The 13,815-nt window shown below is 34.9% G+C and overlaps 1 protein-coding gene across 1 annotated transcript; it reads left to right on the top strand.

Annotated features, from left to right (window-relative positions):
* Positions 1-6,404: 6,404 nt before the first annotated feature.
* Positions 6,405-13,272, top strand: LOC133832237 (uncharacterized). The gene is made up of 10 exons (XM_062262606.1): positions 6,405-6,465; positions 6,568-6,772; positions 7,169-7,401; positions 8,729-8,876; positions 9,003-9,089; positions 10,298-10,541; positions 10,626-10,946; positions 11,026-11,115; positions 11,190-11,734; positions 13,239-13,272. The coding sequence occupies exons 1-10, from the start codon at positions 6,405-6,407 to the stop codon at positions 13,270-13,272; spliced, it is 1,968 nt and encodes a 655-aa protein (XP_062118590.1).
* The last annotated feature ends 543 nt before the right edge of the window (positions 13,273-13,815 follow it).

The following is a 13,815-nucleotide window of genomic DNA, read 5'->3' as shown; positions in this document are numbered from 1 at the left end:
CATTAATTCCCCTTAAAACTGAAACATACTCCTCTAAGAACTTTCATCAAACACTTAGTGGGCAAAGACTAACCAATAGTGAAAAAGTATGTTATAGTGTTTCAATCTTCCCAAAATTTGAATTATTACTAATATAACAACATAATCACTTAATCTAAGACAATTATCACAATATATAAATATTTCATCCACCAAAAACCAATTAATACAAAATACCCAAAATCATATTCTTGAATACTCAAAACCCAATAATCAAAGAATCAAGAAAATGTACTTACTTGTAATTGACTATAGATTTTGAAAGGAAATTTGTGTAGACAATGAGGATTTTGATGATAATGTGTGAAAAGTTGTAAAAAGATTGAAGATTGATGATAGGATTTAATGATTTTTTTTTGGAAATAATTGGAGTGAAAATGAGAGAGAAATGATGAAATGATATGAAAAAAATGAGAGTGATTTTTCGGTTTTGGGTCTTTGTGTGGGGAGTGAATTTTTTAATTTTTTTTTTCTGAAAACGTGAAGTGGCCGCGGCCAGTGATTCTTGATGGCCGCGGCCACGGGTCATAATCTGGGCCATGTTTGCGCGGAGGCCGCGGCCTGGAGATCCTAGAATAGTGGCCGCGGCCACCAATAAGCTCAGGCCGCGGCCACTGATCATTTCTGCTCCTATATTTTCTGTTACGCGTGAAACCAAAATAAAAACCCCCCAATTTTTTTTTCCTCAAACCCGAAACCTCACTCTTCTCTTCTCTCAGACCCATACCCCAAACCCCAATCTCTCATCTCTTCTCTCAGACCCATACCCCAAACCTCAATGCAAGCTTCCACTCAACCTCTCCCTTAGATCTCACTCTCTCCTCCAGGTAAGTAAGAGACCTGTCTTTTTTTTTTCTTTCTGTTTTCTTCTTTCTCCAAATGTATTTCAAACCCCAAACCCCAATCTCTCAATCATGAAATTCATATAAATGCTCTTCCCTAAAAACATTTTCTGGCTTTTCTAATTTTATTTTTAAGAACCCTAAAAATTCTCTTCCCTTTCAAGTAGCAGCCAAGCACTCCAATCTCTACCACTCCATTGCAGAGTACCTCATAGACAACCACGCTATTGCCGATATCCATCTGAGTAAGCTCTTTCTCTTTCTCTCTGTTCTACATTTGACTTTTTTTTCTTTGAATGTTTGGTTGTAAAGACTTGGACTTTGAATATTTCTACTCTTGGTTTGAGTTTGAATGATTGAATATTGAAAGGGAAATAAATTTTGAATGCATCTGAGTTTGAATGTTTTTGCTCTTGATTTTAGTTTATTCACTTGCTCTGTCCATGGTTTACTAGCTCGGTTTGGATACGTGAGAAAATTATAGTAGGAGATTGAGAAAAACTGCATATAGATATATGAATGTATGTATATATGTGAGACCCATTGCCTCTGTGTGAACTCATTGAGATCCTTCTTCCCTCATAACCAATTTTTTTTCTGGGTTTGAGTTAATTGACCTCAACAACTCTATTTATAGTTTTGAGTTGACTGACCTCAGGAGGGCTTGTTATGTTGTGATTGGAAATAAAAATGAAATATCAACTGGAAATTGATTGTGATTGGAATTAATTATCCTTTGTTATGGGTGTTCTTGCACTAGTTTTGGGTGCCCCTGCGCTATGCAGGGGATTTTTTGAGGGGCCTCTGCCTAGTTAGGCGCCCTTGCCCTATGGCCAATTCAATCATGTCATTTTTAGGGTTTGGGAAGAGCATGGGGGCTCTTGGGGACGATTCCACCACCCTGTTTGGTGGAATTGGAGGTCCCGAGAGCATGGGATTGGTCCTGAACTCAGTATTTGGATTTAGTTCTTAACAGGATTACCGTTTATGGTTGTGACTAGGTTTACCGCAAGGCTCGGGGGAAAAAGGATCACGCTCGGGGTCGTACCATTATTCGCACAGGACTTGAGGTTAGAAAACTAGTATATGCACATAGAGCTAATCGGTTGGTATGCTCATTAGCATTGAATTATCTGTGAATATGTGGTATAATCTATATGTACTTGTTTAATTATTATTCTATTAGAAAATGAAATTGGCAGCTAGCTTATTGCATTTTAGTATCATTTCTTTTTATATCTTTTATGTATCGTTTATATATTTTTTTTATTAGTAATGGACAATTCATAATTTTTTCTATAATTTGATTTGTTTGTTTTGTAATCTGTTTTCTCGGCATGCATTAAATATTTTTAGTATCTACAACTACAACTACAACCATCTTTCTTTCTCTATACATAAAACCACTACATATATATGCTGTAGAAATTAATGTTGCTAGACTTTTAACTTGCTAAAATATAATAATATTATTATTAGTTTGATTATACAAACACTATAAGCCAATTCCTCCCCTTCCGATACTTATTAATACCCAAAATTTAGTTGATGATATTAGTTATTTATAGATTTTATTGTTTGGCAAAAAAGTCGTGTTGAAATTTATCAACTACTCATCACTCTATTTGTTTGTTTTATTGTTAATATTGTAAACTTAATTTTTTTTTTTATATATATATTGTTTTGTGAGCAGTGTAGTCTCGGCTAGAGGCATAGACTGTGATTTTGTATAGATCTTTGGCGTATTTTACCATTGTACTGAGAGTGCTTCAGTGTATGTGGTAAGTCAGTGTTTTGAGAACTGAATAAGTTCTTGTATGAGCTGATTGGTTCTTGTATAAGTTTTTTCTGTTTGCTTTAAGTTTTTCTTGATGGTTTTGTCCTCTTGCTTGTTCTGTTTTGTGTGGTAATCTTAATATCAGGATTAAAAAATATATGCTTTTACTGTTTGCTCTGTGTTTTCTGTTAAGTGTTCCGAATCTTGAGCTTATTTTATAGCAATCAAAGAATAACTTAAGCTCTGTTTTTTCTGTGAAATCTCTGAAATCTCATTAGTTGTTTTTTTTTTAAACCAATCAATATTTATGGACTTTGTATCTTGAGGTATTCTTTTGGTTCTTTTATATGTTTATGATTAATTAGGTGCCCATTTTGTTATTAGTTTTTGTATATGTGTGTTTAAATCAATTTCTTATCCTGTTTAGAGTATGATTTATGGTTTATTTTAAAGAGTGTTATTAGTTGGTGTGTTGAGATTTTTAGTTAGAAATGTATACATGTTTGAACTTTTTGAGTTGTCCTTAGTTTTTGAATTGTGATTCATTACTTTGATTCACAATCATATCTTTTTCATAAGGAGATTGATTAACTCTGTATGTTTGGGCTTTGGCTATAGTCAAATATATTTTCTGGAATATCTTTCTGTTTGATGCTCAATTCTTTGCTTGTACTGCTTTGTTAGATCATAATTTGCTTTAGTTCAAAGTTTTGAATACTTTTTGTTAAAAGAAATTGGATTTTGATTTTTTTTGTGTTCACTGCGTTTTTAGCCAACGACGTGAGAACGTCAAATACGACAAGCCTTCAAGAGAAATAAAAATGACACAGACGGTTTAAACAAGAAAAATAAATAACACAGGAGATTTTTATAGTAGTTCAGCCCCGATTGTCGGTAATAGCCTAATCCACTTAGAGTTGTGATTTATAAACCTGTACTCAAGATCAGATGGACTGAGCCAACTGAGTTTCTTCAGTACAAATTGCAAAAATACAAGAATTCTCTCTCTAGAATACTCAGACCCAACTTTCTCTCTCTAGAATACACAGTCCCAATTTTCTCTCTCTAGAAAGAAGAAGCAGAAGAAGCCCCTCTCTCATCCCATAAACTCTCTATTTATAGGCCTGGGATCCTCAACTGATATCCCCTTATGATAGGGATATTTTATTATATTTATTACATTTAAACATTCAAAATTCGAAATGTAACAAACCCCCCATTTGTGGGAAGAATGAGAGATTTCCGCATATGTTGTTGAAGCTATCTCTGGGAATCTTGACTTAGTCTCCTCTAGCTAGTTGATCCACCTCCTACTGACCACTCATGCAAGTGTTGGTCGGACGTGCATGGTGGCAGGACATGCATGGTGGTAGGACATGTTTTCGTGGGTTGAACGTGCATGGTGGTAGGACATGCACTTCTCTCCTCTAACATGGCACTCTCCTCTAGCATGCCATGTTCCTCCTTGAACCAATCTCCTTGGCTTCTCCTCGGACCAAGGTGGTCCGAGGCAACCTCCTTGGCACCTCACCTCGGACAACATTGAGGCAACCTCCTTGGCACCTCACCTCGGACAACATTGAGGCAACCTCCTTGGCACCTCACCTTGGACAACATTGAGGCAACCTCCTTAGCACCTCACCTTGGACAACATTGAGGCAACCTCCTCCATAACATCTCACCTTGGACAAGATCAAGGCATTCTCCTTTAGCATCTCCCAAACATGTCCCATCGAACATTGTATAGGCTCTCCTTATCAAAATCTAAGTCTCCTTCCTCTTGCATGAGACTCCTCCTCCTTAGCTACTTACCTTGGATACGTTCGAGCCAACACTTAGGAAACCTTGGGAGGCTTGCCTCCTACACACCCTTGGGGTCTCTTAGAACCACATCCTCCTTGGGGTCTCCTAAGACCACTCCCTTGGGGTCTCCTAGGACCACATCCTCCTTGGGGTCTCCTAGGACCACTCCCCTTAGCTCTCCTAGAATGCATTCTCCTTAGCCTCCTAGGATGCATTCTCCAATTTTTGGGTATAACATTTTGCTTTTAGACATTATTGGTGTTTTTGAGAGTTATATTCTTATTTATGCATAGAGTACTCTCGATCTCTCTGTTGCCGCACCCTCACCTCACCCTCACTCTCGGTCTGCTCTTCGATCTCTCCCCGATCTCTCAGACGCCGAAGCCTAGGTAAGCTGAAACCCAACTCAGAATATATATATATAGTTGCTTTTATATATATATATATTAAGTTGATTTAATTCTGTTTAAATTTAATTATTTGGGTTGATTTTGTGTAGAAATTGAAGGAGTATCTCTTGGAAATTCGGTCACTGGTATAATATAATTTTGTGGCATCAAGGTATTTATTTTTTAATTATGTTATTGGTTTAATTAATATAATTAATATGTGAATGTGTGTACAAAGTGAGATGTGTTTAGTGATATATTTATATATGTGTATAAAATTGTAGTATGTGTTAGTATTTAAATTTGATTAATAATATGTATATTGTGAATGTTCTGGGAATTTTCTAAGTGTTTTTTGTAGGGTTTTAAATTTTTGAGATATGTTATAATAGAGATGTTATGCTGTCAAAATTTTGGTAGAGTTAGAGGACTAAATAAATAATAATATAATAAATAAGACATTAAATACTTAGAATTAACAAAATAAATTAAAGAATAAATTAAAATATTAGATAAATAATTTAATTTAATATTAAAAATTTAATAATTTTAAAATAAAGTGAAAAATTATAATTTAATATTAACAAATTTAGTAATTTAAAAATAAATTAAATAATTAGATATATAATTTAAAAATAAATTAAAAGTTAGATAAATAATTTCAAAATAAATTACAAAATTATAATTTAATTTAATATTAACAAATTTAGTAATTTAAAAATAAATTAAAAGTTAGATAAATAATTTCAAAATAAATTACAAATTTAGATAAATGAATTAAAAAATTATAATTTTATTTAATATTAACAAATTTAGTAATTAAAAAATTAGATAAATAATTTCAAAATAAATTAAAATTTTAGATAAATGAATTAAAAAATTATAATTTAATTTAATATTAACAAATTTAGTAATTTAAAAATAAATTAAAAGTTAGATAAATAATCTCAAAATAAATTACAAAATTATAATTTAATATCATAAGGGTTTATAAGACATCATAAAACATCTAGTGTTAAAAAATATTTCTTTTTTTGTTGCTTTTCTTTGGTGATAAAATTTGATCACCAAAGATTGGATAGACGTTTTATATATTATCACTTAGTGATAATGTTTTATTAATTATTTTCAATCACGAAAAGCCTTAGACCCGTTCGGTGAAGCTGAGTTAGTAAGAACTCTTAAATATGCTTCTATGAATTATCCAGGACGGTATGTGTCCGCATGGATAGTTTGGATTTGTTGTGTACCTATAATTTGATCTAGTACTCATTTTATTGTTTCGTTAATAGAGATTTCAATATGTGTCTCCTTATTTGTTCTCGTAAGTGGGCAAACTTAATTTTAGTCTGCCCACTTATGAGAACTATAGGGAGGTGCTGCCGAAATTTTTACATAAACGAAACAATTTTAAGAGTGTAGATTAAATTATATGTATACTACAAATCTGAATGGGATAGGTTCTTTACCCTTATAGAAGTGGAGTGAAAATGTGGATTAGGGCACACATACATAGTCCATAAGTTTTAATTATTGTTTATTCTTGTATCGTAGATGCCGATCGATAAGAGTTGGACGACATTAAGGAAGCGTAACTGTGATGCTTATTGGAACGGTCTTCAAGCCTTCTTGAGAATGGAAAAAGAACACGTAGACTGAGACGGGAGAATTTTATGCCCGTGTGTGAGGTGCCTGAATGTTAAACTACAAACTATAGATCCAGTGGAGGCTCATGTCTTTGACAAGGGTTTTCAACAGAGTTATCAAAAGTGGGTTTACCACGGTGAGGTGGAAGCTAGTGTCGCCAATGAGGTAGTTGAGGAGAATGAAGATGTAGACAAGATGGTTGACGTCGTTGATGATTTCCTCATACTGACAAATGCAGAGGAAGCAGATGGTGTGTCTGGCAGTCGAATGGGACAGTATTATGACGAGTTGTTCGACGAGATTGAAGCTGAGTTGTATCGGGGTTGTGATTGGATATCATCCTTAAACTTTTTGGCGAAGTTGATGCATTTGAAAGTTAGAGGGAAGTGGCCAAATAACTCTTTCGATGAATTATTGAAGTTACTAAAATTTGCATTTCCGAAAGATAATAAAATTCCCCCAACACACTATGAGGCGAAAATGAAGCTGAGTAAGTTAGGGTTGGGATATCAATCAATCCATGTGTGTAAATATGATTGTTCATTATTTTATAATGAGCATGCAAGCAAAGATTCATGTCATGTGTGTGGGAGTAGCCTGCGAGTCAATGAAAAGAAGAAGGGGAAAAAGGTTCCACACAAGGTGATGCGTTACTTTCCGTTGACTCCCAGATTAAAGCGAATGTACAGTTCAAGACATACAGCTAATGACATGTTATGGCATCATACTGGGAGATCAATAGAATATGGGGTGATGCGTCATCCGGTTGACGGGTCTGCATGGAAAGACTTTGATGCCACCCATCCTGATTTTGCAAAAGATCCTAGAAATGTTCGTCTAGGCTTGGCTGCTGATGGGTTTAATCCTTTTTGGCAACATGAGCTTATCATACAGCATGTGGCCTGTGATTTTGACGAACTACAATCTCCACCCATGGCTATGCATGAAGGAAGAGTATTTTATGCTAACTCTGCTTATTCCTGGGCCAAAATCACCGGGTAAAGACATGGATGTATTTCTAAGACCCTTGGTGGATGAGCTAAAACAATTGTGGATTGACAGGGTCGACACAAGAGATGGCACAAGGAATGAATTGTTCAAGATGCGTGCAGCCCTTCTGTGGACAATTAACGATTTCCCTGCTCGTAGTAGCTTGTCTGGTTGGAGCGGGCAAGGGTATAAAGCATGTCCCACGTGCAATGAAGACACCACTTCCACTCGAGTGATTGGTAAGACATCGTATGCCGGTCATAGGCGATTCTTGAGGAGTAATCATAAGTATAGAAGGGACAAGGAATTTGATGGCAAAGTTGAGAAAATAAATCCTCCACAACAGTTTACTTGTCAACAAGTTTTAGATCAAGTCAATTCTTTACCGCTTCAAGTGTCTGGTAAACATGACAGATTTGGGGGGGTGAAGCGCAAGCGAGGTGCAGGGGAAAGTAATTGGAGGAAAAAAAGTATTTTTTATGAACTTGATTACTGGAGTTCAATTCAGTTAAAACAAAACCTAGATGTGACGCATGTTGAGAAGAATGTGTGCGACAGTATCCTTGGGACTTTGTTAGATAATGATAAATCTAAGGACACCACTAACGCAAGACATGATTTAAAGAATATGGGGGTTAGGAAATCGTTGTGGATTTACGAGGATGCCAATAAAAGGTTAATGAAACCGCATGCTCCATACGTGTTCACTTTTGAACACAGGCGAGATTTTTGTCAATTTTTGAAAGGAGTGAAGTTGCCCGATGGTTTTTGTTCTAATCTAAAGAAAAAAGTCACAGACAATGACTCAAACATTGTTGGGTTGAAGCCCCATGATTGTCATGTGATAATGCAACGATTACTTGCAGTAGGTGTTCGCAAATTTTTACCAGAATCTATATCCACTACCATCACTGAATTGTGTAATTTCTTCAAACAATTGTGCTCTAGGACACTGAACGTTTCTGATATGGAGAAAGCTAAGGATGACTTGATTGTTATTTTATGCAAGATGGAGTTGATTTTCCCTCCAGCATTCTTTGACATAATGATCCATCTGGTTTTGCACTTGCCTGATGAAGCAATATTGGGAGGACCTGTATTTATGATGTGGATGTATCCTTTTGAAAGATACATGAAAAAATTTAAAAACTATGTTAGGAATAAAGCTCGTCCTGAAGGATCTATAGCAGAAGGATATGTTGCAGATGAGGCTTTGACATTTTTTTCAATGTATTTCAAAGGTGTGGAAACAAAATTTAATCAGCCTGATCGTAACGAAGATGCACCGTATGTGAATCGACACCTCACAGTGTTTGAATCTCAATGTCGTCCTCTTAGTAAGGGAATTCCCGTGCCCCTCGATGAAAATACTTGGAATAAAGCTGAGTGGTTCATATTGGATAATTCTCCAGAAACTGAAGTGTATTTAGAGTAAGTACATAATTAATATTCATTTTATTCTTTGTTCAATCTACTCTTTAATTAACAATATTGACATTGTTAATTAATTAACAGGGAACACCTAACTGAGGTGCAACAAAGAGATATGGCTGCCAATCATAAATTGATAAGAAAGAGTTTCGTTCATGGTTTCATAAGAAGGTAACTTGTACTTAGCAAATTGCATACTACAAATTACATTCTCATTCTAATATATTTCTTTATTATTAGATATATGACTTGCACCAGCTTGGGTCATTAGAGCATGCTGATGAATTACTAGCTTTAGCATCTGGGTCAGATCTATTGTCTTACTCCTACCAAGCATGTATAGTGAACGGAGTTCGATTTGTCTCATACAATCGAGATCAGAATCGAATTACACAAAATAGTGGAGTGTGTGTTGCTAGAAAGAAGGTTTTAACTATTACGAGCAACTTGAAGAAATACTCCAGCTGTCTTTTACTGGTTCTTATTCGGTGGTATTATTTCAATGTAAATGGTTCAATACAGATCCAAAAAAAAAAGAAAACCATCACTGTAAATAATATTACTAGTATCAATGTTAGCGGTGAATGGTATAAAGATGAACTGTTCATACTAGCTAGTCAAGCAAAACAAGTATTCTACATCGATGATCTCGTTAGAGGACGAGATTGGAAAGTTGTCCAAGAAGTGAATCATCGACAAGTTTGGGACTTTCCAGATGCTTCAGATATGATTGCTAATGTTGATGTTGTACATGACACCAACTCATCGAATTTTGTTTTGACTGTGGATCTCGGAGAGTTGGTTGTTCGGCAATCTGATGTACCAGCGACTCAAGTCAACACAGCCCATCGACCTTCTTTAGTTTTTCAAGAAGATGATTGATTTATTAATGACAATGAAGATGATATGGCAGACAGTGTAGAAGAAGCAGAAGATGAGGATGAATTAATTGTCGACCTTAGTGATGATAATACTGATGATGTGTGCCTGATAGATGTTGATGTAATTAGTGAGGATAGTGACTATTCTACTTAGTTTTGTATCTAGTGTTCAATGTATTATACATATTGAGAAATAAAAAGTTCGTTTCCAAATAGCATGTTTCAAATTACCAAATCAATTGAAATAATACTTAATAAATTAATTATAAATAATAATTAAATATTAAAATAGATAGGTTAAATTACTGTCGTGTTAGTAGATGTCAGCAGATGTGGCTAGAGCTCATGGTGGAGACGCTGGCGGTGATCCTCCACCGGATCCTACTAGGATCCCGACAACATGCGACTCAGGTAATTTTTTTGTTATTTTATTTACTCATATATGTTTATCATGTATATACTAATATTCTATGTATTATTAATAAAAAAAAATACAAGAATCCCAACTAAAAAAAAGGGTCGTGGCGCAGCTATTGGAAAAGATCTAGAGGAGAGGCGGCGTAAAAATGGAAAACCACTGAAAGTAACGTTTTGCCCACGAACGTACAAGGTTGTTGGGGGCGAGCACGCTGCTTTTGTCCGCCTTGTGGGAACCCAAATTAAAACGAAAGTTCCCGAACATTACGGTTCATGGGAATTAGTGCCTAAACAATACAAGGATCAGGTCCTTGGCATAATTCAGGTAAAAATAGTATTAAATATATTTTTTAAAAATTTGTCTTTAATATAGTACATATATTATTAATATGTTTAATTTTCAATTTAGTACTATTATCAAATAGCGGGCCGCGAGGATTTCTTAAAGTGTTTAGATGGTATCGATCGAGAGATGAAAGACCGATACCGTAATAGGAAAACACTAAGACACGAACACTTTGAGAAACACTACAAGGGACCGGAGGATTGGGATAAGGTTCTAAACAACCCAACCAATGATGTTAACAAGGAGGAGTGGAAGCAGATCTGTCAGTTATTTACAAGTCCACAATTTATTGCGCGCTCCGTAAAGAATAAGGAAAATCGGAAGAAACAAAAGTATTCTACAACGCAGGGTACAAAATTGCTGGCAGCCGTCCGTTTTGAAAAAGTAACTAAAAGATAAAATATTATCAAAATTATGTTCTTTTAAATTATATGTTCTCTAACATTTGGGTTATATTTTTTAGACGAACCCGGACCTCATTGAGTCATGGAAGGATTATCATTGGAAGAAAGCAACAAATGATTTCGTGAACGATGATGCTCGCCAAGATTATGTAAGTTTGAATTATATTTTTTAATATTAATAGAGTTATATTTAATGTTAGTGTCTAACATTTTTTGAAAACAGGAAAAACTGAAGGCTGATTTTGAGTTACAAACTCAGCAAACATCCACTGATGCTTCTAATAATGATAGTCCGTCATCAGTTGATCAGGTGGAGGTGTTACAAAAAGTATTAGGCCAAAGGCGTGGACATGTGCGAGGAGTGGGCCACAAATTGAAGGGGTCGGGGTCGGGGTCGAGGTCGGGGTCGGGGTCGGGGTCATCATCTACCCAACACTCTCACTTCAGCGAGTCTCAAGTTCCTCCTCATCATTCAAGAGAATATATAGAAAAATTGGAGAATAATCTACAGAAATTGACTGATCAAGTTAATTTCTTAACTCAATATTTTGTACCTTCATTTCGTCCACCAAACGTTCAGATGCCGCCTGTGCCTGATAGTGACAATATTTCTAGGGCTTCGTCTTCTCAACCTCCACCTCCAGCTCCAACTCATCCTTCTATGTACGGGGCAGCGCCATCTCAACATATGGTACCTCCATATATGTACGGAGCAACACTTTATCCGTGTCCGATTCCACCGTCCTCCCAGCCGACGTATCCCTACATGTATGGAGCTGGATCGTCCACATTACCTCCCCAATATCCTTGGCCAATGCCGCCACCGCAGCAATCACAACCACAGCCACCGCAACAACCACAACAAGAAGACAATAGGGAGGAGGATGATGCAGCTGATTTAGGAGACTAGGTTTATTTTATTATTAATTATTGTTAAATTTTATGAACAATATGAATATTTGCTATGTTAATGTATTATGAATATGTACAATTGTTATTTTAATAAACTAATTTGAATATTTATTTAATATAATATTTTTATTTTTAATATATTTCTTTTCAATTATTTAAATTTTAAATAATAATTTCGATAAATAATTAATTAAAATTGTATTTAATTAATTAATTTTTTTTTTTTTTATAAATAAAATAGTATTAGGGGCGACACTGTCGCCCCTGATAATATGCCACGTGCAACCATTTGGGGCGACATATTATAGTATTAGGGGCGACTAATGGAGTATCAGGGGCGACATATCGACAAAAATAATTCAGAATTTTCAAAAATTTTAGGCGACATTTTAAGTTTTAGGGGCGACACATGCCACGTGCAACTATTTGGGGCGACATAGTATAGTATTAGGGGTGACACGTCGCCCCTAATAATTAAGTATTAGGGGCGACTAATGGAGTATCAGGGGTGACATATTGACAAAAATAATTCAAAATTTTCAAATGTTTGAGGCGACATTTCAAGTTTTAGGGGCGACTGTGTCGCCTTTGATATTTGAATATCAGGGGCGACCCTCGAGTCGCCCCTAATGTACCCTTCAGGGACATTTTTCCACGGGCGACTTTTCGGGTTATTAGGGGTGACATGCGTCGCCCCTAAAACTCATTTTTGTTTTTTTTTTATCAAGAAGAAAAGTAAAGCTTCATTGAACAAATGAACAAACAAGTTACAAACTAACTTCAGCTACAAAGACTGCAACTGACTAATGCTGGCCGAACCAGTCACTAATTACAAAGGAGGTTATGAATATACATTTGATCTTGAGCTGTACTATGTTTGTTAGAAACTAAGTAAAGCCTATGTTTAGTAGTGAATTTGACATCCCGAACCAGATTCCAAACAGAAGAGGAGTATCCTTCAAAATAACATCTATTTCTATTGGTCCAAATGCTATAAATTGTTGCTGCAAACACCATGGTTACTATATTTGCCTTGGTACGGCTCCTAGTTCTAGTGAGCCAAACCAGCCAGCCCTTAAAATCCAAAGGCCACACTGCAAAACCTAACCAATCATTTTTGTTGTAGTGTGTTGTTTAAAGATCTTCTATGATTTGATGATGGGTATGTTTTGGCTTAAAGACTCTATTTGAAAATATACAAAGGTTTTAAATTGTGATCTATAAAAATAATGATGAATATCTCTTTAAAAAATAACATGAAAGGATTTGATTATTTTGGCTATGGGGATTTCGGCCTAAAGGTGATATTCAAAAGCATGATGGTTATTTTTTTTTATGTTTAATGTCAATTTAATCATAGAGATCATGATAGGTTGTGGCAAGATCTTGTATGAAGTTATGATGGTTTTGTTCTTAGGAATAATTGCATGGTAATAATATATTGAGAGTATATTTAACACAAGATCAAGGGTGGTTATTTGTTCATGATTTGTGAATAAGTTTCAAGGTGATTGATGAATTATTGTATGCTCATGGAGTGATTAAAATGGTTAAAGAGGTTAGAAGCATGCTAGGGTTTGTGTTGGAATATTGTACATAAATAAGCATGAATTTTGTGAATATAATGAAAAGAATGAATTTTATGATTAAATGTGCTTGCTGTTTTTTGTGCAAAAATGATGTTGTTTATGATGAGAATAATCTTTTGACTGCTAAAATATATTTTGCAAGTGTTTTGATATTTTAAGAAATTTAATGGGAAATTTAATTATGTCTTGAAATGATATTTTGTATAAATAAATACCTACTGATTTTTTTTATATTTTTGAGAAAATATGAGTTTTTTAAAAATAAGGATGGTGATTTTAATGATAAATTTGATTGCTGGAATTTTGTTTAATAATGTAAAGTATGTTTCAATAAAAGGAATTTGATTG

Source organism: Humulus lupulus, chromosome 4, assembly GCF_963169125.1.
Source record: "Humulus lupulus chromosome 4, drHumLupu1.1, whole genome shotgun sequence".
NCBI classification, from domain to species: Eukaryota; Viridiplantae; Streptophyta; class Magnoliopsida; order Rosales; family Cannabaceae; genus Humulus; species Humulus lupulus.
This window is presented reverse-complemented; position numbering and strand designations above follow the sequence as displayed.